Raw genomic sequence first — 25,943 nt, forward strand, 5'->3', positions numbered from 1 at the left:
ATTCAAGATTCAAGACGTTATTTGTCACAATCACCGCGTGTCACTACATTTCAGTGCATATTATGTGATGTACTGTAGAAGTGCTGTGATGTGGCAAAATGTGATATGGCTCCAATTTGTGTGTGTGGTTCATCCAGTGTAGTTGTCTTTGTTTTGTGCGTGTGTGTGTTTTTGGTGTGAGATGTGATTTTGCAAATTAACATTATTTTTATGTACGAATGCTTTTGGGCAGTGTGTCCATTTCAGTATGTGTGGGTTTGTGTGTGTATGTGTGTACGTGTGTCAAGTCGGCCTCCTGTAACCTGCGTAGCCTCAGTTTGGAAACTAGACTGATTTGTCCGATCCGTACATGTACATCTCGCACTCCTTCAGGAAGCTGAAATCCAAACTTGAGTTGCTGGAGAAGCTCCCCAGGGAGCTGAGGCTTCCAGCCAGAGACCCAGACCCCTCATAGCTGTCGTTGGGGAAGCCATTCACCTCGTGGTCAACCTTGTCCTTCTCTACCTGAATACGGGCAAGTCTGCATCGCAGTTGGGGTGCGACAGGTGGTGCAGGCTGTGGTCTGGGTGGCGGAGCAGGGAGCTGTCGTGGGGAGTCAAGGTCTGGATGGAGAGGCCGCCTCTAGAAGAGAGAAAGAGAAGAACAGATGATTGGCAGAGCATCGAGAGGTGGAAGAGTAATGATCCTGGCTGATGACATCGAATTTATTTATTTGGAGGTTTTTAACGAGTTGAACTGAAAAGCAAGTGCCTCACCTTTGAATGGCATTTGAATATAATCTGTGTTTTAGCAGCTGTTAAAACACAGATTATATTCAAATGCCATCCAAAGGTGAGGCAAAGGTTGCTCTGAATAAACACCGGACAATCCTTCCAAGAGTAGATCAATGTGTTGGGTTGAGATCATGCTTCTTTGCATCCCATAACTAGAATATCAAGCTGCTTTCCTGTACTGTCTGACATATTTAGGATTTTTGTATTGAGAATATACTATGGTACACTGGACCAATAACTAACACCAGGGTCTGTATCGGTGCTCATCACTAGATAAAGACATTCCTATAAGCAGGTCATTCCCTCCATCATCCACATGCCTGTCCATGTCCATCTCTCCTCCATCCTCTTGGTTGTCCACCACCTGCTGACAGCTGCTCATCTCTCCACCTCCAGCTATTCATCTCTCCTCCATCCTCCCAGTAGTGGTTCATGCTGACCAGGTACTTCTTCCTCTGGTAGTACCTCCACATCACGATCATCCCTGTGACAGGAGAGTGAGAGGAGAGATGTATTTTTTCTAGCACAGTCTCATCTTGACATTCATGCATTGACACTCTATAAGATATACTCAGGTACAAAGACGCTGAATTCTTCTGAATGTGCTCATAGACTTTGTGGTGGAGCTTGTCAAAATGTGTTCAAGGTGGAGCAATTCAGCATCGATTTACTGCCTCCGTCAAAGGAGCGCTCAGCAGTTATTGTTCATAAGAGATGATCTTTCACTTTATAGTCTCGGTGCATTGTGGCAACTGCAACATACAAATGGAGTTTAGTGCTTGTTCTACATTTACTGCTTTAAACTCACAAACATTTCTAGCATTTATTATTGGTTGTGTCCTTTTCCTTCTGAACAACCACCATCTTCTTTGCTTGGAATTTCCAATATTTGTTGTTTCTAATATTTCCAATGTTTATTGTGGGCAGAGGTCTTTCAGTTGTTTTCTTAGCCATGACTGCTTAAGGCCTCAACGTGTGTGTGTGTCTGTGTGTGTGTGTGCGTGTGTGTGCGTGTGTGTGCGTGTGTGTGCGTGTGTGTGTGTGTGCGTGTACGTGTGTGTGTGTGTGTGTGTGTGCGTGTACGTGTGTGTGTGTGTGTGTGTGTGTGTGTGTGTGTGTGTGTGTGTGTGTGTGTGTTACCCAGTATGGCCACTAGACAGACCAGTACAGTAATCAGCACAATGACACCGACTCCAATCTTCGAGGTGACTTTACATTCCTTGTGGATCCGCTTGTCGTCACACCGACATACCTGAAGTATGACACCAGTTGATATTTCAATCACTCAACTGGTTTATTCAACTATTTTATTACTTAACTAGTAAACTCGTTTTTTAATGTCTCGCAGGTCAGTCAGTAAATTTCGTGTCCAAAAAATATTAATAATATTTTGCTCTTAGCCAGGGTTTCTAAAACTGTGGCTCCCGACCCCCCAAATGTTTTAGACTGGTTTCCAGCTGATTTTGTGAACATGCACAAAAATAAGGAAAACGTGTTTTGTTTTTTTTAATAAATAATTATTCCCGAAATAAAAAATACATTTTCAGAAATAATTTTCAGTTAAATCATTCAGTAGATGCACAATAAATAACTTTAGTCGGCTACGTTTTCTGTGAGACGGACCAAGATACAGGCACTCGCTGTGTGTGTCCCTGTAACCATAGCAACTCACTCTCCCACTGCTTTACTCAACAGTGCAGGAGAAGAGGAAACACTTTGCTGATACAAAAGCTGCTGCTGCGCTGACTCTGCACAGAATGCATAGAAATAAATGTCATTATGATAGAAAAGTATATTTCAATTTACAAGCTTCAACTGATCAAAACAGTTGCATTACATCACGAACATGAAATGTTCAAGATATCAAAAAACATAGCGGCATGAATGATCACTTTTACGGCACAAACGCAGCAGGAACAGCAATCATTTTATTACATTTTTAATCCCATGGGGAGTCAACTCTACGGAGGTTTGTACGTGTACTTAACTACGCTGTTGTGAGATCCAACATCGTCCAGTCAGAACGACGGGGTCACAAGATTTTGATTTTCTTTTCAATTCTGTCGAAACTATTTATTTTGGTTTAATGCAAAGAGTATCAGTCACATTCAATATGAATTTGTGCCTTGAACATTAGTTTAGTCCTCAGTCATTATTTTCAGTTTGAGTAGAACATTCAATCTCTCGTCCGCTCTTTCCAGAGTGACTTCCAACTCCAAGTGGTTTATGTTTCCTACAAACGAATCGTTCGTGAGGCTTGCATCACTATTAGGCCTGAATAATAAGCAGTTGTACATGCTTCTTACATGTTTAGTGGTTAAAGGGATAGTGGTGTGTCGTGTCATTGTAGAGGTGGGGAAACACTGGCAGAGTGCCAGAGTGAAGCTGCATAGACAAATGACACACACACACACACACACACACACACACACACACACACACACACACACACACACACACACACACACACACACACACACCTTGATGGGCACTTGAACAACACTGCTCAGAGGGGGGCGTCCTCCATCTTCAACTCGCACCTCCAGCATGTAGTCTGTAGGGTCATCCAGGCTGAAATGGCCGTGCTTCAATCTGATCTCTGCTGTGTTGTCTGAGTAATCTGAAATAGATCACAATTTAAACATCACTCATAACAGAAGCAACACTGTGAGACACTGTTTTTTTTACTCAGAGGCTTTGGTGATGTTCCCTCCTTTCTAAACCATGTTGACAACCTGTATCCCCCAATTCTAGGTGTCATTCTGATCCCCAGATATTTTGGACTTGGTCCCTGCCATAGGTACAAGGGAGGTATTAATCGGCAGGTGCTTGACTTGAAGGACATGTCGTACCTGCTCACTAGTGACAGGGATAGAACTCAGCTGTGAAAGCCACCGTAGTAACCAGCTTCTATGCAGTCCATTTCTAAACACACTAGTTCTCATCTACTTCACCTGCCTCGCTCCCATTATTATTACACAATATAACAGAATAGAGGAGAAACTTCAGAGGACAAAGGCTACTGGAGCTAATTGGATGGTTTAGATGACAACAGTGTAATTAGTCAGATCTCCACCCACACAGGCAAGACCTTCTCTACACTATCTGTATTATCTGTATGCACAATAACTGCCAAAGGAATTAGAAATAGGAAATATATTTAACTTTGTGGAAATAAAACAATAATACTTGACATAGCAATTTCATAAACAAGGGCATTTCAAAGTGCATTACATAAGTTATAAAACGCATTATATGAAAAAAGTGCAAATTTATTAAATGCATATTAAGCACCCTGAATATTTGCTGAATAGTAAGAGATGAGATCTTCAATAAGTTTGTTCCAACAAATTGTGGCCTAATAACTTAATGCTGCATCTGTTTTATCTTGTCTTTACTCAGGGTAAAGTGAGAAGACCAGATGACCTGAAGGTCTGAAGGGTTCATATTGCGAGAGCAAATCAGAGATGTATCTTCGGTCTTCTCGGCCACTCAGTGACAGAGCTATGTAGATGTAAGTTTCCTCAGTGTAACTTGATAATTTTTTATAATGTGGGTGTGGTGTGGGGGTGGTGAGGAGCCCTTATGACATGTTGTCCATCTCATCCTGGCTTGTTCCACCGTGGCACAGTGGCAGATTTGCCTGTCACTTTCCACCAGAGTGGGGTTTTCAGGGCCCTCCTAATAAACACACCAGTTTATTGTAGCGAGTGGGCAACATGGAACACGCCTGGAGCAGATGGACAACATATCATGATAAAGGTTCCTCTCCTGTGTGTGTGGGGAAAGGGGGTTTGACCTGTTACTCGTTGATTACTCTGACGAGTAACAGGCGAACAGCCACACTGATCCTTGACCCAATGACCTAGACCCAAGATAGGTGGCTGCTCAAACCCCCCTACCCCCACACCCCAGGGGGTTAATGGCTGCATGTAAAGGTTGAATAGAAAAGGCCCAAGGACTGAACTGTGGGGAACTCCATACATGATGTTGGTTTGTTTGGACACAGAGTTTCCAAAGGAGACCAGATGTCCCTGTCTTGTAAATAAGACTTGAACCAATTCAAGAATTTCTTCAATCTGTTATTTTTAAAGGCAGCGATTCTTATCTTGACCACACGATGGCAGCACTCAATCTGTATGATTTAACTAAGGAACGTGCACACACAGAACGAGGACACATGCACATAAAAACATGCACATTTATAATGTACACGCCAAATAGAAACACACATTGTCCCTTCTTCTGTTAATCCACAGTGTGCTGTTAAATAAAGGCAAAAATGTCAAAAATATATAAAAATGTACTAATTTAACAAGATGTGATTACTGGGATGCATTGTCACCAAAGTATCCCAGCGAGAGGTTTTCAATTCCACGTGTTAATTTACAGGTGTATGTTAAAAATGTGCACGTCTTCATGCAGAATGTGTGTTGAATTCGATGAGTACATGTATATGTAGTACAATTGTTTTTTCTAGATATAATAATAAATGTAAAACTGTGAGAAGTTCTGAGTCTAGTATATAATAACACACACACATATATATATATATATATATATATATATATATATATATATATATATGTATAAATTTTAGTGCGGCCCCCAGGTGGTTTCATGTTTTCTTTTCTGGCCCTCGTGGAAAAGGTTTAGACACTCCTGATTTAGACGAATGTGATTAAGAACCTTAATAAGAGCTGTCTCAGTGCTGTGGTGTGGCCAAAATCCAGACTGGAAGTTGTCCAAGTCATCATTTGAGATTGGGAAACTGCTTCCTTGTTATGAGACTATTTTCTTTCAAAGAGTTTTTTAATAAATAGTAGATTTTATAACCTTCATAAGCCTTTCTTTATTTCTTTCTTTCTTTCTTTCTTTCTTTCTTTCTTTCCTTCCTTCTTTTGTCACTACCGTGTTGAAGGAAAACAAATGATGAATAAACTATTTGTCCAATCGCCACAGGGACTTACTGGTTGTGATGGAGAAGGTGGTTGAAGGTTGAACGAGGGAGAAACTAAAGAATGGAATCTGGTCATCTTTGTCAGTGGCGTTTAACCTTCCGATTACCTGAGAAGCAGAGACAGACTCAGTTTCAAAAAAGCATCTATCTATGTATCTACATTTTCTAGGAAGTCGAAATCAACCACCTGCATTGACTCCACTATGAACAAAGTTACTGTCCCTGAACATGCTGCCATGTTGCCATGTGACAGCAGTGATGTAAAATGAAAGGTTTTAAAACCAGGTTGGGACAAAATCCAAGACACTGTAAGAAAAGACAGCAACACCTGACTAGCCAGGCCTCTTGCTTAGTGACATCATGCATATCTTACCGTTCCCGCCGTGTCATTCTCACAGACAAAGACCTTGTCCCAAACGAGTTCTGGTGCGTTATCATTGACGTCCTGAACCAGAATGTTTACCTTGACAAAGGACTCCAACCCTGAAGAGGAGGAACCATCACATGGATTGTCACACAGTCTAAAGCCCCTTTCCCACATGGAATCTGTATCATGGCTGGATAAACAATGATCCGGCCGAGGCAGTAGGTAGTCATTCCCACATCGGCCTCCTTTACAGAAAAGTTCCGTATGAAGTTTGTTCCCACGTAGATGACTGTTACGGATACATAACATAATGCTCGCACGAGAGGTAATATCACTCGAGACAAGGCAGCAGAATCGTTTTTAGACCAGCGCTTCACTCCCCGTCTCCACGGTCCTCCCGCACGGTCTTGCTTCCATCCGCTGACAGGGCCCCCGTCCCCGGACGCAATAACCCAAAGCCAACGTTATGAAATCAGTGGGATCATTTTCAACCCATCCTAAACTCTCACCCCTGTCCACCCGCTCATTTGTAAAAACACACTATTTGTGCTTCATTTGGATTCAGCTCACATTGCCGGTGGATTAAGGACTTTCATCCCATGTGGGAAAGGGGCAAAAAACACTTTGACACAATGGGCATCTATGCAACAAATGCAACCGCTCCGTTTTTATACCTTTTTATAATAACAATCGAAGCAAACAATTGAACCGTGCTGTCACAAAGACATCGTGGTTGAAATTTCATTCAAATCCATCCACATTCGGAGTTTTATTATTCTAAACTATCTGGAACACATACTTCAGCATAAGCTACAAACACGGTTGAGGTGTCGTTTAAACTGCTATGTTAAAATGATCTCCTGGTTTAAATTTCAACCATATTTCATCGATCCACATCCCAAACAAATATTAGCCAAAAGTGGAACAACTTTGACCCGAAAATATTGAGTTAGTCTTGGTTAACTGACAGGTCAAACATCTCTTTCTAAAATGAGCAAGATGAGAATTACAGTAAGACGCTTTGTGATCTCATCATATTATTTACTATGAACGTACAGATTCCCATTGAGAATGTCCAGTTGGACCGTGTCCTGTGTGCGGCGTGGATTTGGTCACTTTGTAGTCACACAGTGTAGTGACTATGTAGTGACTGAGTGAGTTTGTAGTCACTACGAACACACACAATGTGTGCTAGTAACCACAACCTGCACATTAAATTATGAATTAGATGATGATGTCACAAATCCACTCCACAAACTCATCTCGCTCCACCACCCGACTTGAAGTTTGTGATGCACGAACATTCGGCTACTTCTGGTCAGATTTCATCTTTTTTTCACTAATTGCTGCTCTGCATGTGATCGTGTGCATGAAACTTGAACCACGAGATATCTGCGATGTCCCAGTTCTAACGAGACCTCAACCATGTCCATGGGTCCCGCGGTTGTCATATCCCAGACACTTTTAGCCGGAAAAATGCCAAGGAGATTATAAATAATAAAAATAGCTGCAGGCAGCAAGACACAGGGTCCAGTTCAGTCATGTTGGGTGCGTTTTACAGTTTCCCGGGTTCTCTGATACACAACGATTTGCCGAATTGACTTGAACACAGCATGGGCTCCCCCCAGTCACCCGTCGCCTGGTTGCTCATCTTATGGAGCAACCAGGATGCTGTCTACACAGTGCAATCCTCCTGTCTTTTAAACAACCCTGCATGTTTGCTGGTCTAATATTTATAATTGACAAATTGGGAATTTTGTAATTTTGTAACATTAGAAAGACGTGTTTTATAGAACCTCTACAAATTGGAATAGCTAAAAATACACGACCCAACCCGCGAGCAACCTGACCAAGTCCCATGGCCCTGGACAGCGGCCGGCCCACAGCGAGGGGAGAACAGAGTGGACCCCATTACAGCACCGTACAGACCTCCTATCACAGTCTAAGTAACCGACACTGAGACATCATATATCAGCCTCTGAGAGTAGAGTTGTATTACCACAAGCATCACGGTGACTTATACCAATGACAAACGGTGACTTATAGTCATCAAGCAGAAGGCTTTTTTTTGTAACTTGTGCTGTGTTTCACAGAACCAGGAAAACTGTAATACTTACTGAACTTGTGTGTGTGTGTGTGTGTGTGTGTGTGTGTGTGTGTGTGTGTGTGTGTGTGTGTGTGTGTGTGTGTGTGTGTGTGTGTGTGTGTGTGTGTGTGTGTACCGTCTGGCTCCTCCTGAGCTCTGACTTGGAAGATGTGTGTGGCCTCCAGCTTTCTGTCCAGCTTCCTCAGAGTGAACAGCTGACCTGTGATGGGGTTCACTCCAATCGGACAGTCCTTGTCTTCTATTGAATACCTAGAGGAGGAGGAGGGATTACAACTAATTAATAACTTTCTCTCTATAATTTCAAGTGTAGAATATATTTATATATAAATACTATATAATGTGTGTCCTACCTTATGCTCTTACTGGCCTTGTCAGGATCCTTGGGGGGCTCGTCCACATCTATTACCTTGATGTTCACCTGTCAAATTTAATCAGTTCAATACCACTGAAACATTTTGTTGAACACTTTATTCTTCAATCCTAGAATCACATTTTTTAGGATTTGCTGGCTTAGTTTGCATGTTTTGTTCCATTATGCTTGTTTTATCAAACCTTGAGAGCTGTCCCTGTGTGAGCACAGTCTACAGCCAATGAGCTGCTCCTCTATAGCAGGTTGGGAATGATTTTCTCTTTTAAGGTTGATTCAGTGCTATCAACCACAAATAGACTAATGATTGAACAGGGATGTGAAGAATATCTTCAATCCGACACTTCACTCCTGATTTCACGAGGGATTTTGCAGAAGAGCTATTCTTACCAATACACACGTACATACTACGTCACACATATCAGGTGTGGTTAGACAAATTAGTGAAGCACTTTGGTCCCATTGACTAGAAAGAGTGTAATATCAGATGCCGTCCATTGACCGTATCTAATACCAACGCTCCAATTTCTATACTGCAAGACCTCATTCCAGTGACCTCACCAACGGTTGAGATTTACTTTTGTCAACAAACTACTCTCCATAATTATTAGTTTGCAGTTGACAACAAAGTGGCGATGACCGTTTCCTGTTATTGTAAACACACACGGCCATCTTCACCTTGATTCCACTGACCAGGACTAAGAGCATCACCACAGTGAAGATAATGGTATAGCACAGAGCTGGAGACCACGCCCCTATAGCATCATCTCTACCAAGAGAAAAATGAAATGGGCACAGTCTCAAAACAGCAGAGAATTCAGTTACAATAAGGTTTCAACATTGTAAATACATGTCTGTTGAGAAGACACAGACTGGAAACTGTTCTTATTTCTAAAGGCTGAGAACCAGTGTGAGTCAAATTGTCTTTTGAATGTGGGCTTGGAAAACCATTTGAGACTGTACCTGTAGAAATCACATTGACTTTACATGTGTCTGTATTCCTGTGATAGCTCACCTGGGCGCTGGTGATGGCAGTGTCTGCATTATCAGCAGGGGTCTCCAGGTTGTTCTTCCACACATGCACAGTGAAACTGTAGCTGCTCCTTGTCTCATAGTCCAGGACCTTGAGTGGGAGGGTGGGGATTATAAATAGATGACTGTAACCCTCCAAAAAAACAGCGCCACTTGGAGGTTATTTCATCAATTTTTAATGCGAAACTGATGCTGATAGACTGAGAAAGCTTTCGATAACTTTCCCAAATTCTTGTACATTATCAGAAAACTCACTATTCCAATGGACCAATAGAAATCCAGGATGCCCTATGGACTGGTTGTGGGGGAGATACCAGCAGGTGAAGAAGGTTTGAAGAAAGAGTTCCTACAGGTGGATGTTGCTGCTTATATTTAAACAAATGTGTGTTTGTTTCATCTTGATCTCATTCTTTCATTCCTATCCAAAGACGGCCCTCATGGCTTTGAGCTTCCCTGCCGCTGACCTCACCTGTCTGAGCATGAGGTCCCCATCTTTGACTGGGCTGAGTTTGACTTGAAACATGTTGTTAAAGGGCGGCGTGATGGTGAAGACGGGGTCTTTGTTCTGGATCTGGTGTCTGTCCTCCAGCGTCAGAGTACCTATCGTCTCATTCAGCTTCTGGTTTTCTGGGACCTGAAACCCGTACGTCTCTGTGGAAGGGGAACACAGGGAGGTGTGAAATCTGTGACTTCCACTGCTGTTCTAACCACAGAAAGTCCACAAAGACATTGATCTGTCAATCAGTTAAACAAGTTTGAAGTAGAATTTTCATTTAAACACCCTATAGTTGTCGCATATATCAATATGTGTTAAATATTATGTAAATAAGAATAAGCATAATTAAATTAGCTGATAGTTCTTCTACATGCAAACATCACTTACATCAATACATTGTGTTCAAGTAGAAATAGAAAGTGCAGCACAAACACCTCAGTTCCAATATCATTAATACTGTCCCTGGATGGCCCTGAATCCACTTCTCAAATGGTCTTTATTGAATACCATGAAGTCATGTTCAGTTTGTACTCTAGTCCTTACGTCTGGTGAAGGAGGCGATGTTGTCGTTGATGTCAATGATGGTGATGGTGACAGAGGTGGTGGCCGTGTGGCCTGCGGGGAGGCCAAGCAAGTCCTGGGCCTGGACCACCAGCACATACTGGCTCCTGGTTTCAGGGTCCAGGGAATCAGACCTGGATGTGATTACACCTGGAGAGAGAGAGACTCCTTCAAACCCACATTTTGTAAAATGGAACAAACACCAAATAGAAACACTGCATGCAGAATTCTGTAAGAGCATCCTCCATGTCCAGAGGAAAACCCCAAACAACACATGCAGGGAAGAATTAGGCCCATACCCACTAAAGATTTATATTGAAAAGAGCAATTCAATTCTAAAAACACCGAAAAACTCACAACCCCCTCTCCTATCATTATAAAGCCCTAAAACAAAAAGATGAACATAGAGAAGATTCAAGATTCAAGAGGTTTTATTTTGTCACATAAACATACTTTGATACATATATGCAGTGAAATGTTTTTGCTAATCACCCGGAGATTATGCACAATAAGTTCTAAAACCAAACATAATAGCTAACCTAATTTCTAGCTAACTGACTAACTGAAAGTACATTCCTAAAACATAATGCAGTTAGTGAATAGAATAATATAAAATAGGACTCAAAAAGGTAAAGCAGAGTGGTGGTACATTATATAAGTGAAGGGAATAGAGTTATGTATATGGGATAGGTTATTTGTATATACAGATATGTGCAGTAAAGTGCATGTGAATATAGTGTGTGTGGAGGTATACAGTACAGGATACAACAGTTCTGCACAGAAATACAGTAACACCGAACTGAACAGCAATACAGCACAATATGAGAAGAGCATCAATCAACACAAAGTGAAATATAAAACATATTGGAAAGAAACTACGGAAAAGCCAAAATAAGCTTCAATGCTATTTGGCCCTAAACACACAGTACACCACGGCAGAATATTTGACCACGGTAAATAAGATAAACCTTGAAGATGTACAGACTCAGTGAACACAGTCTGGCCGTGGAAAAGGGCCGCCACCGTCAGACCTGGCAACCCAGAGAGCCAGGCTGTGCTCCCACTGCAGCCGAGGAGACACTTCCTCACAAGCTGCCACAAATATCAGGACATCAGAGATGACTGCAACACTAAATCTAATACGATTCTAAAATATACCATCAATTTAAATACGAGCCAAGCCATGTGCTGTCAGAAAAGGAGGGACACCACACACCTTTATGTGTTTACCTGTTCTTCTACTTCATTTGTTTTATTTTTGTCAGTGTGGTTGATGTGGTGGCTTGAGCAGCCACACCTGGGGTTAAAACCTCGTCCACACACTCAGTCAAGATGGGAGCCACTTGGGTGGTGAGACTGCCACAGAGACACAGGCGACGGGGGGTTGAAAACACCAGTTTACTGTAGAGATGAGGCGAGATGGAATTAGCCAGGAGCAGATGGAACACGTCATGACTCAGGGCTCCATCCTGACTGAGTGTGTGGACGGAGTTTTAAACCTGGTGCTCGTCAGCATCAGGTGTGGCTGCTCAAGCCACCACATCCACCACAGTCATGTTGTTTTTTTATTGTTTATTTCACTAATTATTGTTGTTGTTGTTAAATATTGTTCCCTCTTCATCGGTGTTGTTACTACTCTTTATTATTATTATTTTTTCATTATTGTCTTAATGTGTTTTCCTTGTGTAACAAAATAATTATGTCTTGTTATGCTTTGATAATGTGAGAGAGACAGAGAGAGAGAGGAGAGAGACAGACAGACAGAGAGAGAGAGACAAACAGAGAGAGAGAGAGGGAGGCGAGAGACAGACAGACAGAGAGAGAGAGAGAGAGAGAGAGGAGAGAGAGACAGACAGACAGAGAGAGAGAGGAGAGAGACAGACAGAGAGAGGAGAGAGACCGACAGAGAGAGAGAGAGGGAGGAGAGAGACAGACAGACAGAGAGAGAGAGACAAACAGAGAGAGAGAGAGAGAGAGACAGAAAGAGAGATAGAGAGAGAGAGGAGAAAGAGACAGAAAGAGAGAGAGGGGAGAGAGACAGAGAGAGAGGAGAGATTTTTTTTGATTTTTAAAGCATCTTTATTTTAACATTTTCTCTAGTTCACAGTTACAGACAATACAACAAACACACTTGGTTCACTAACAGAGTCCTACACGTTAAAAACAGACTGGAAGCACAGGTCGTCCTCCACCAGGGAACAGATGGCGTCGTTAAAACACCACAGCTTGATGAAGACGTCCAGACTCTTCATCAGTCTGTGAAAGTTAAAATCAATCAAGACTCTGGCCCTGACCAACGCTACAAACACTCTTCCTAAAACACTCTCCTTTCCCCTCAGTTTGTTCCTCCTCTTGAGGTAGATGGCCATCTTCGCTTCCCCTACTAGAAAATTAAGCAGTCGCCATTTCTCTGCGTTGGCCCTGTAGTATCTACCCCCAAAAATAAAAAAGTTTCTGGACCACTCCTCCTTAAAGAGCTTAAAACTTTCCTTTAAAAGACTAAAAAGCTCTAAGAGTCTGTCACACTCTGCAAAACAGTGAAACACGGACTCTGGCAGTTTGCAGAATGGACATTCATTTGCGACCGTGGGATTAAAAACAGAAACAAAGCTGTTGACAGCTATGGCTCCATGTAGGACCCTCCATTGGAGGTCCCCCGTCCTTTTCTTGGAGGGAGCTTTGTAAAAACTCCTCCAACACGGCTCCTCCTGTCCCCCCCTCTGGAGCCTTCCCCTCCAGACAGTGTCCTGCCGCCCCTCCAGTCCCTTCCTGTTTAAAACAACCACACACTCTTTGTAAAAGGCCTTCCCGCTGGCTGCGTGCAGGTCCAGTTCTGCATAAAGTGCCCTGTGCAGCAGCTCCTCCGGGTTCGGCTCCTCCGCGCCTTCGCCGTACTCCTTCAGCAGGGCCAGCTGCTCCTCCGTGAGCGTCTCCCTCCACCTCTTGAGCACCAGGTGTACGATCCTGGTGGACCTCACCCCCAGCCGCTCCGCCATGGCCTCGCCGTCCTGCAGGTCGCTCCCCGCCGCCGCCACCACCTGCCTCAGGGTCAGGACCCCCGCCTCCCTCAGGATACTCCTCAGTCCTGGAGTGGCCCCGTCCTGCACATCCAGCCTGGCTCCTCCGATCACCGGCTCCTCCAGGAGCCAGTGGAGGGAATCTGCGGCCTCCCTTTTCCTGTTCTTAAATAACCCCCATGCTTTAAAAAGCTCCTGATAAAAACGGGCTAAGCCCGACTTGTTTAGAAGACTCGTGTCCATTAAAAACAACGAGCGGTCAAGTCCCATCCTCCCAGTCCTCTTTAAGACCAAGCCCGCCACGTCCTTCCAAACGTTAAAGTACCCCGTTAGAAACTTTTGCACAAACTGTAACCTGAAAGTTGCCACTCTGCTTTTGATGTCCACCACACTGTGCCCCCCTTCCTCTTTAGGCAGAAAGACCCTTTCCTTCCTGACCCAGTGGAAATTCCGCCCCCAAAAGAAATCCATCAGCTCGGCCTGTATCTTTTTTACTAGCAGGTCTGGTGGTTGGACACAGGCCACCAGCTGTGAGGCCACCAGGTTGTTAATAATGAGCGTCCTGCCCCTATAGGACAGCTGTGGCAGTGCCCACCTCCATTTTCTTAGCTTGCCCTGTATCTTTCCTAACAGTCCTTCCCAATTCTTCCCCACCATGCTTTCACTCCCTAAAAACACTCCCAGATACTTAAACCCATCCCTTCGCCACCGTAAGCCTCCTGGCAGTTTTAAAAGTCCCCCCCTCCATCCGCCCACAGCCAGCGCTTCGCTTTTGCCCCAGTTGACTTTCGCTGCTGATAGCAGCCCAAAGTCCCTGACGATCCCCTCCAGTTTGCTGATTTCGTCCTGTTTCTTTATTAAAACAATGACGTCGTCCGCATAGGCTGATTAAATGTGGCTTCTCTCAAGACCGTTTAGAAACACCTCCTCGATGTTCGTCCTTAACTGACACAGCAATGGTTCTATGGCCAGAGAGTACAACATCCCTGAGAGGGAGCAGCCCTGTCTCACCCCTCTACGCACTTTAAAAGGGCCGCTCAGCCCTCCATTAATCTTCAGTATACTCTCGATGTCCTGGTACAAAACCTGGATCATGGCTATCAGACCAGGGCTGAGGCCAAAAGCCTCCAGAGTTTTCCAGAGGTAAGGGTGCTCAACCCGGTCAAACGCCTTTTCCTGGTCTAGCGAAATGAGCCCAGTTTCAATGCCCAGAGAACTAGAGACGTCCAAAATATCCCGAATTTTGGACACATTGTCCAGAATGGACCTACCAGGCACACAGTACGTTTGGTCCTGATGGACTACCAGGTCCATCACCTCCCTCAGCCTGTTGGCCAGCGCCCTCGACAGGATTTTATAGTCCGTGCACAGAAGGGACACAGGACGCCAGTTCTTGATCTCCTGCAGGTCTCCTCTCTTGGGTAGGAGAGTGATGACTGCCCTCCTGCAGCTGACTGGCAATAACTTATCTTTAAAAACTTCATTAAAAACCATTAAAAGGTCCTCCCGTAACTCCTCCCAGAACTCTTTGTAAAACTCCGCAGGAATCCTGTCGATGCCAGGGGCCTTACCCCCCTTCATGCTCTGCAGGGCCGTGGAAAGATCCTGCAGGGTCAGAGGTTCCCCCAGCACCGCACTGACATCTTCCGGGACCCTGGACAGATTCCCGCAAAAGGAGTAAACCAGTTATTTTTGCTCCTCGTACTCACTTCTGTACAGCTCCGTGTAAAAGTCCACGGCTCTCGTCCGGATCTCCTCCGGCCTCCTGAGCTCCTGTCCTGTGTCTGATCTCAGGGCGTGGATAAACCTGCTCTGCCCGTTCCTCTTCTCCAGGCTAAAAAAGAAACTAGATGGTGCGTCCATCAGTGCTGCACTCTGGAAGCGAGAGCGGACCAGCGCCCCCTGCGCCTTGGTGCCTAGTAGGTCTGCAAGAGCAGCTCTTTTAGACTTGAGGTCCTTAATGTGATCTCGATTCCCAGTGGGTTCCACTACACCCTGTAACTCCACAATGTCAGTCTCCAGATCCCTCATTGATCTGGTGATGTCCCGTGTGACATTGAGAGTGTACTGCCGACAGAGCTGCTCTATCTCCCTCTTCCCATAGTCCCACCACAGTCTTAAGGAAATAAAGTCCTGCTTTCTGTTTCTAAAACCTTCCCAAAAAAACCTAAAAGCATTCTTAAAGTTGGAGTCACATAGTAGGGTGGTGTTAAAATGCCAATATGCGCTTTTGGGCTTTACATTGGCGATAAAAACACGGCAAACAACCAGGGAGTGATCGGTAAAACCAACAGGCACCATTCTACATTCCTTAAAAATGTTAAAATGGTGCTTAAAACAGTAAAACCGGTCTAGTCTGGCCAACGATAAAGAGGTGCCTCTGCAGTGCACCCAGGTGTACTGTCTTTCATCCCCGTTGGTTCTCCTCCACACGTCCGTTAGCTCGTTCTCGCTTGAGAGCAGCCTCATCGCGTTCTGCGATGCTCTGTGAGGCTCACAGTGGTTCCTGTCTAACAGGTCGTTCTCGGTGCAGTTAAAGTCACCTCCTAGAAACAAAAACTCCCCAGTACGAACTTTTCTCAAAACCCCATTTAAAACTTGCAAAAAAGTGACTCTGTGTGGTCCTGTGGTGGGAGCGTACACATTTATAAAGACAAACTTATGATGCTCAAATGCTGCCCTCACCACCATCAGTCTGCCCTCCACCACCTCCTCCACCTCAAAGGATGCTGGGGCAAAGCTCTTAGAAAAGAGAAGAGCCACCCCCCCGCTGGTGGTGCTCTTGTGGCTTAGCACCCCCCCCCCCCCCCCCCCCCCCACTCCCTCTTCCAGTCAGCCTCATTGCCAGAGTCACTGTGGGTCTCCTGCACCAACAGCACATCCAGCCTCTTCTGCTCCATCAGCTCCTACAGCAGAGACCTCTTAGCTACGTCTCTAGTCCCATTCGCATTCAGCGTGCTGATGTTAAAGTCACTCATTGCAACGGAAAAGGGAATCAGCCCGAACAGCGGCACCCACCTCCACCTCCTCCCCATCCTCTCCGTAGTTCAGCTCCTTCCTGATCTTCTGCACTATTTTCTTTAGCCTGTACACCTCCTGGTCCGTGAACCCTCCTCTCCCCTTACTCCTCATCTGTTGCTGGGCCGCGTTCGCCAGCAACTCCTTGTCTGAGAAGAAATCCTCCACCTTTATCCCTTTCACATTCTTCGTCCTGTGCAGAAACGCTTTTATTTTGCCCACACTGTAGCTTTTTTTGCCCTTTTTCTTCTTTACGCAGAGAAAAACCTGCCCCTCACTGTCTGCAGCAGAGTCCTCCTCCATCCAGGACTCCGACTCCGAGCCTCCCTGCTCCACCTCCTGACTTGCCTTCCCCTGGCTTGCTGTCCCTCTCTTCGCCTGAGAGTCTCCTACCATTTTGTTGGACTTTCTTTTGAGCCGAGGGACTCTCAACCGATCGTCCTCGTCCCCCATCTCAAAGTCACTTCCTTCCAGTGCCTCCTCCTCCCAAGCTACGTCACCTGCACTCCTCTGACTTTGTGCTGTAGCTTCCTTTCCTTCACCAGTCCCCTCCTGTCCCCCCGCACCCACCTGCCTGTCTTCCGGACCCTCCTCCTTCCCCTCCTGTCCTCCCACCCTTACCTGCCTTCTTTCCAGACCCTCGCCTGCCTCCCCCCGTGTCTCCACGCTCACCTGGCTGCGCTGTCTACCTCCACCCGTTCCCTCCTGCGGCTCCACATCCCCCCCCCCCCCCCCCTTTTTTCCCCTGCCCCTCGCCTGCCCCCTCCTGTGCCCCCACCTTCACCTGTTTCTTCTCCTTTCCTTTCCGCCCTCCACCTGTCTCCCCCTGTGCCCCCACCTCCACCTGTCTTTCCCCTGCCTCCTTTTGGCCCTCACCTGCCTCTTCCTGTGCCCCCACCTTCACCTGCTTTTCCCCTCCTTCCTTCTGGCCCTCCCCCGCCTCCTCCTGTGCCCCCACCTTCACCTGCTTTTCCCCTCCTTCCTTCTGGCCCTCCCCCGCCTCCTCCTGTGCCCCCTTCTTCGCCTGTTTTCCCCCCTCCTGACCCCCCCCTGCTCCCTCCTGTGCCCCCACCTTCGCCTGCTTTTCCCCTTTCTGACCCTCACCTGCCCCCTCCTGTGCTCCCTCCTTGTCCTGTCCACCCTTCTGCCCCTCACCTGTCTCGCCGTCTGCCTTCTTACCTGGACATGCCCTGACCTGGTGTCCCTCCCCACCGCACCCAAAGCACTTGGTGGTGTCAGTGTTGACAAACACCACGTAGTCAAACTCATCCGCCCTGATTTTAAAAGCTACGTTTAACTCCGCATCCCTGTTGTTCAACACCATCAGGACGTGTCTCCTGTGCGACACCACATGCTTGAGCAGCGGCGACTTGCACCCCGACGGGACTTTTTTAACTGGCGACACCACCTTCCCGTGCCTCGCCAGTTCCTTAGTGAGGGTCTCATCTTTAATAAACGGCGGAACATTCGCCAAATTCACCCTCTTCGCCGGTGTGGAGAGAGGCAGGACGGGAACAAACATTTTGTTCACCGTAACGCCGCTCGCCACCACCGCGTTCACCTTGTCTACGCCATCCAGGAAGATGACCACCGCGCTGTTCATCCGCGCTGCGGACACAACGCTGCTGTAGCCGACAGCCTTCCCCACCGCCAGGCTGCAGTCCTCCACCGAGACCGAGGAAGACACGGGCAACTTAATGCCGTGCTTCCTCGTTAGCTTGGTGAGGTCCGACATGGTTGCGGAGCCGCACCACCACCACCACCACTACCACCACCCCCCACCCGCTGTGCGCACACCCTACAACCAACAAAAAAACTAACACCGTCACCAACAAATAATTATAAACATATTGATAGAAAAAGTTAGAGAGAAAAATCACTCACTCTACCAAACGCTCACACGCTCCGCTCGCTCACACCTCCAATCACTCAGAGAGAGAGAGACAGAGACAGAGAGAGAGACAGACAGACAGACAGAGAGAGAGGAGAGAGAGACAGACAGAGAGAGAGACAGACAGACAGACAGAGAGGAGAGAGACAGACAGACAGAGAGAGAGAGAGAGAGAGATAGAGAGAGAGGAGCAAGAGATAGAAAGACAGAGAGACAGACAGGGAGAGAGACAGACAGAGAGAGAGGAGCAAGAGATAGAAAGACAGAGAGACAGACAGGGAGACAGACAGACAGAGAGCGCTACAAGGGGTGAACTCTTCAGCTGCTTTTTCTTTCTTTCTCTTTTTCTTTCTTGGAAGCCTTCAACTCTTCACTATTTATTTCTATACACGTCATAGAGTCTCTTTCCCTCCTTCATTGTTTATATTGATTTTTGAAACGTTGGCCCTTACTCCCCAAAATCTTCTCCCTCCAAACTTCCCCAAACAAAGCAAAAAGCAAACTTACAATCCTAGTGTCTGTACAGACCATGTGTCTGTGCTTTTATTTGAATAGATCATTGACAACACGCACTCACTCCCTCCCCACCCACACCATCCATCAGATGCTGTCTCCACTGTGTGTGTGTGTGTGTGTGTGTGTGTGTGTGTGTGTGTGTGTGTGTGTGTGTGTGTGTGTGTGTGTGTGTGTGTGTGTGTGTGTTTGTTCCAGTTAGCAGGTAAAATATTCCTCTCTTTCTTATTTTCTAAATCCATTTTCATTTTCTTTTGGGGAGATGTTTCATATTAAGAATGTTAAAATGAATAAAGAATATTTATTGTCATGATGAAAACAGCCTGGCAGCCTACCTGTCAAGCTGTGGATTTCAAAGGCAGAGATCTCTCCCTCTGGCCTCAGAGAGTACTGTAGGTTTCCCTGAGGTTCTTCAGGGTCGTCAGCATCTGTGGCTGTCACTGCAACCACTTCAGATCCTGTTTTGGGAGAATTAAACAGTCAGGAAGAATTCAGTCACAGGACCGCTCCACCTGAATGTGGACAAGACACTGTGGAAAACTCCACCCAAGAGGATCCAGGAAAAACATGTCAGCAAGAAAAGATCTGTATTTAATTGCATCGTTGGAAATAAAGGGGAAACAACAGAATCTTTAAAGGAAACTTTCCTATAATTCAAGATGATGAACGGCCTCCATAATGTGTTATTAATGTAAAGACATTTCAGAGCTTTAACACCTCACATGGAGGTGACTGAGCTTAACTGTTGTAGGAGAAATGCTTCATGGTTACATTCAATTGGCTATGGTTGGACTTTGAGTCTTTATGTGGAATAGGACAAATGAGCGAGCCAGCAGCGTTGCTGGTTAACAGCATGCTCACCAAGTGTAGACCTCTTCTTGATGGATCCACTGTATGTTGTTGGGAAGATGGGGACACTGCCGCTGGACAACACCAGGACAACTAACTCCGTAGAGTCCACCAGCGTGTTATCTCCGTCATACATCAGAGTCTTCAGGAGGTAGAAGCTCTTCTCCTTTTGGTTCAGAGTCTTGTGGACAAACAAACGTCCTTCGTCGTCCACAGTGAAGATGGAGTTGGCACCCTCACCTTCAAGGTGATATCTCTTCACCTTCTGGAGCCAGTCCTGCCAGATCTGTACAAAAAGAAAAATAAATTGTCTCACTAGTTTTCTTTTCAATTATTGAATTTTATTTTCAATTCTATAAAAAGATTTTAGTATTGATATCAAACCTTCACGGGTAAACTTACTATAAATGATGGGTTGGGTCACATTTCACAAACCACATTTCAACAATAAAATCTGAGGAATCTCCACAATCTCAAGGATAAAGGTCAGTGAACAACTGGGACGAGGGATGAACTGATACTAGTTTAACAAGCTCAACGACAAAGACCCAACACCAAGAGACATATGTACCTCCACATATCTACATAAAGGTTATGAATGAATGGATGGATGAATATGTAAATTAATATTGATACCCAGATATTTAAGAAGTGACTTGATTTGCTGATTTCCTGAAACAGCGATATTTAAGATATTTAAGTTACTGATGAAGGAAAATCTGTTGTATGTAAATGTGGATTATATGTCACAAATCATGGTGTTGTAACGACCCTAATGTCTATACTGTTGAGTGGAATGGATCAGTATCTGTATCAGATGGAAGCTAAAGTGTAGCACTCGGAATCAGTGAAAAAACAGGACCTACCCGTCCTATCACGTAGGGGCCTGTATCAACCCTCCCCTCGTACATGTAGAACGTTTGCTTGAAGAGTTCCCTCTTCTGCCCCGAGAGGTCGGGGTGAGATTCCTTCCTCACAGCGTCAGAGGAACCAGAGGAAGCTGCCTCTGCTCGTGTTAGAACGAGGGTTAAGGCCAGGGCCATCAGCCCCATCGTCCATGTCTGCAGTCCAGCCATCATCTAGGATGAGAGAGGGAGAGAAAGAAGGAAGGAGAGTTTTAACTGAAGCTTTGGAAACATTTTAGAATGAGGTCAGTTATATTATTAACATTATTAGTATTACTATCGTAAGTATTTTTCTTAATTATTATTATTTTTTCATAATTAAAGATCCATCGGATTTGTAATATTCTCTGATTTCTTCGGGCTAAAAGAGGACGATCGCTAGAGCTACGGACACGGTCGAGGTGTCGTTAGAACCGTGACGTCACAGACAGACAGACAAGTTTCAAATTGTAAATAATCGAGTGAAAATGTCAAGCGTTTTCTGATTTCATGGAATCTATCCCATCGAAAACTTGGACACAAAAACACATTCACATCCACAGAAACTCGTGACAATTGTCACTTAACAGATTCAAGCTGAAAAGTGTGATTTCATCGTAGTCAAAAGATTCAGGTCAAGGTCAGGTCAGATTATTGTGGTTGAAAAGGATTTGGGCCAAAATCTGTGAATTATTGTCGTTGAGAAGATTCACAGCCAAGGCCCGTGCAGCAGAGCCTGAACCCCGGGCTCGTTGAAAAAAATTCAGCCCGGGGTTTGAAAAAAAACTGGGTCTCGCTCGATGCTCTTATCTTTCTCCGACCATGAAACTTGGAAAAAAAAATCACTGAAACAAAACAGAAGCCGATGAGTTTTAATGTGTATCAAATAAGTACTGACGCAGAAACGAAGCTCGGAGTTAGTTTCGTGAAACCCAAACTTCTCCCTTTGTTCTCATATCTTTTATCGTCATGGCGACACGTTTGCTCGTTTACATATCTCGCCCATACCCACTAAAGATTTATATTAAAAGAGCTTGAATTTGGGGCTCCGCCAGTTGTGCCCCAGCTGTCTCAGAAACAATGTCCCATCAGATGGCTGGGTTCAATTCAATTCTACATTTAATTATATCCTTTCCCTTTCTGAGTCAATTAGAAAATTATAATATTGATCATTTGTATGAAACCATTTTCCACTTAAATTCAATAGCATAAATAAAAATGTAATTGCACCATAATCACAGATGAATTCAAATATTTAGTTTTTAACACTGAATTTGTTTCATATCAACTCATTTCAAGCAGGAATATAAAAGCTATTTACGAATAACTTTAATGGAAAATGGAATAATGACAGAACAAATAATATTAAATACAGTTTTACACGAAATGTATCGACAGATGATGACAGTGACAAAGGAGATGGCTTCTATTATTATAATTATTATTATAATTTTTTTTATTATTAATAATAATAATAATAAGAAGAAGAAGAAGAAGAAGAAGAAGAAGAAGAAGAAGAATTTGAATTATTAAAATTAATTAATAATAATCCCCCCCCCCTTATTATTATTATTAATTAATAATAATAATTATTATTAAGCTCTCGCTGCAGCACCTCATTAGGGATAACCGAGAGGACCAGCGGTGGACAGCTAGAGATACGCGCCGTAAATTCATACCCCGTTCTCGAGCAAATTTAGTCACCTACAAGGAAAAAAGAAAGAAGAACAGGAGGGTCTTTCTGGTTCAGTCCACTGTTGTCTGAAGGATTTAAACTTTAAGTCTGTCTTTCCCGAAATGTTCCCTCCCTCTGTCTGTGACTCCTCCCCCTCCTTAATATTTAAATGATTTTTTTTTAAATGATTTAAATGAAAAAAACCTTTGTTTCCCTTTACATAAAGATATTTCCACCATAAGCTAATGCACAAAAGGCACAAATTGAGATTATATAATATAATATAAGATAATATAATATAAGATAATAAAATATAATATAAGATTCTATAATATAATATAAGATAATATAAGGTTATATAAAATAATATAATATAATATAAGATAATATAATATAAGATAAGATAATATAAGATAATATAAGATAATATAATATAAGATAATCAAAATATAATATAAGGTAATAAAATATAATATAAGATAATATAAAATAATATAAGATAATATAAGGTTATATAAAATTAGATAAGATAATATAAGATAATATAAGAAAATATAAGATAAGATAAGATAACATAAGATAACATAAGATGTGGTGTGGTGCCCGCTGATCGGATCGGATCTGATCTGATCTGATCTGATCTGATCTGATCCGATCTGATCTGATCTGATCTGATCTGATCTGATCTGATCTGATCTGATCCGATCTGATCTGATCTGATCGGCGCCAGAACTTCAAGTTTATACTTTTACAGCTGCCGAATGTAATTAAACCGATTCATTCAAAAGGCAAGAGCCAAGCCACTATGGTGTCCTGGGGACTTGACAAACAAGGTGGCCCCAGCCAGATACAAAAAAATAAAAAATAAAACATTGTAAAGACAGACAGCTCTTCATCATCGTCATCTGTAACAGGAAACTCTGAGCAAACCCAGAAAGAAACAAGAGAAGAAAATGACACAAAGAGAAAGTGGACACACGAGAGATACGTCAGAGAAAAGTGTGTGTGTGTGATAACAGATAAACAAACATTGGGTATTGAGGGGCATTCTGCATCTGTCATTTATGAACGAATACATGAATACACTGTCTGTCTGATCTATCTGTCTATCTGTCTATTTGTCTATCTGCCTGTCTGTCTGTCTGTCTGTCTGTGTATCTGTCTGTCTATCCTTTCGGTCGGTCTGTTCGCCGGAACTTTGGTTCCTTGTGGAGTTTTCAGGAAACAGGCTTATTACTATTATTAATTACGCCAATTTGGACTCAAATTGACTTTCGAATGCCATTAGTGGACTGACATCGCTGTCGTCCCGTTCATTTGGACAGACGGCCATGCCCATGGTGGAAACATGGCAGAAATTAAGCAAGGACGAAAAGACTAGTGGTAGAAATTAATATCCATGTCAAACAATACGACGCTTCCAAGAAGAGCAAAGCAAAAATGCTTTTCATATTTAACCCTAAATGGAAAAGCGTTGGATCTTTTCCTGCCAGACGCCAGGCTGCGACAGAATAATTCCATATCCAGCCTCAGTTGGCGAGCGCCGCCCACTGAGACTCTGACACTGTTTATCAAGATAAGGTGGACACGTCACACAGGAACACACACACACACACACACACACACACACACACACACACACACACACACACACACACACACACACACACACGCACCACTGGTGCTGGGACAGACACACTGAGACAGACCGACAGACAGACAAACAGACAGACAGACAGACAGAGAGACAGACAGACGGACAGACAAACAGACAGAGAGAGAGAGAGACAGACAGACAGACAGAGAGACAGACATATATATATATATATATATATATATATATATATATATATTCTGTTGAAATTTGTTTTAAAAGGGCCTCCTACTTAGTACGTTTGGTGATTGGTGAGTGGTTTTGTGAAATAAAGTTTTGCAATGTTTGATTCCAAAAGACCATAATCTGGACCAGGAATGGCCCAATTAACAATTCCTTACTGATAGCTACTATCTGAATTCAGAAGATCAGCAAATCCTTGTACTATTACATTTCACTGCATATATGTATGGAAGTATGTATATGTATGTGACAAATAAAAATCTTGAATCTTGAATCTTGAATCTTACTCTTATGGCAGAGATACACCAAAGTACTATCAGTTGTACTAGGGCGGGTGACGGATATTCTCACAAGAGATATGATCAGATGTGAGTTGAGTTTCTATCTCTATCCATCAAACGAGCACATCAAATGAAACGGCTGCCGATGACTGAGCCTGCTTTTAACAAACTTTAAGACAATATTAAAGTCTCAAAAATTTGTTGAGGACTTAAGTATCCAAGCTATAACATTTGATTTATACAACGCATTGCACGAAGAATAAAGCTTGGCCTCTATTTTTCTTGTTGTCTTCCAGATGCTAAAAAAGCTAAACAAGGTCAAGCTAAGAAGCACCAGACCCCCAGCAAGGCCAAGGCAATGGCACTTGTCAGCACTGGGCGACAGGGGGTCACCAAGCAGGTCAAACTGCTACAAGGGCGCCGGGGTCCTGGCAAGAGTAAAGCTACCAATGACAGATTGATCCTCTTGTCCTTAACGGAAGCTTAAGTCTTATACATTACTACGCATTTAAATTATGAGGAAAGTCCTTTTCAATTTTTTCACTTTATTCCCTCTTGTTTGTCCATTTAAGATAAAACGCAAATATCTGAGGATACATTTTCATGACCCCTTCATTCTGTTTGGTCCTTTCATCCTGCAACGTGTATTGTCTGATTGCAGACTCCATGTCACTTACTAATATCAACATTTGCTCATTGGTGAATAACTAACCCTAAGAAAGAAGAAGAAGAAAGAGTCTTTATTTATCACGCAACACACCACACTACAACACATGCTTGCACACACACACACACACACACACACACACACACACACACACACACACACACACGCACATGCTTTTGATGGTGGCCGGTGAAATGGATTCTCTGCTTTTGACCCATCCTGGCTTGTCCTTCCTCCAGGGGCACAGCCAGGAGCAGTGGGCAGCGTACGTGGACGCGCCCGGGGACCAAGTGATAAATGTCCATCGCTGGTCAGACCATGATGGGTGCATGTTTTTGGTGGGGGTCCTTACTGACGTGAGGTGGAGGAAACCCCATGTGAGCAGGGGGAGAACATGCAAACTCCACACAGAAAGGCTCCTATTTGGGAGATAACCTGCCGGAGCACCGTGCCAACAGCGCCCCAGGCGGGAATCAAACCCAGGACCTTCTTGCTGTGAGGCAGCAGTGCAATGCACTGCGCCACCGTGCGCCACCGTGCCACAACCCTAACCTAACCCTAACCCCCCCCAACCCTAACCCTAACCCTAACCCTAAAAGACTTCTCAGGTCAAGATGAGGACGATGGAGGTATGTCACAGTTGCTCCG

General features: G+C 44.1%; 1 protein-coding gene across 1 annotated transcript; it reads right to left on the reverse strand.

Moving 5' to 3' along the window:
• Nucleotides 1–324: 324 nt before the first annotated feature.
• Nucleotides 325–23,849, reverse strand: LOC307229002 (cadherin-5-like; the record flags this gene model as incomplete). The annotated part of the gene is made up of 16 exons (XM_079998875.1): nucleotides 325–621; nucleotides 756–793; nucleotides 1,138–1,257; nucleotides 1,914–2,025; nucleotides 3,254–3,393; nucleotides 5,744–5,840; nucleotides 6,107–6,216; nucleotides 8,323–8,456; nucleotides 8,558–8,625; nucleotides 9,590–9,697; nucleotides 10,076–10,257; nucleotides 10,646–10,813; nucleotides 19,438–19,560; nucleotides 19,964–20,237; nucleotides 20,818–21,030; nucleotides 23,808–23,849. 16 exons carry the CDS (start codon nucleotides 23,847–23,849, stop codon nucleotides 325–327), a joined length of 2,226 nt encoding a protein of 741 aa, XP_079855001.1.
• Nucleotides 23,850–25,943: the final 2,094 nt, after the last annotated feature.

The sequence above is a fragment of the Zeus faber genome (genome assembly GCF_960531495.2).
Source record: "Zeus faber genome assembly, chromosome: 4".
Taxonomy (NCBI): Eukaryota; Metazoa; Chordata; class Actinopteri; order Zeiformes; family Zeidae; genus Zeus; species Zeus faber.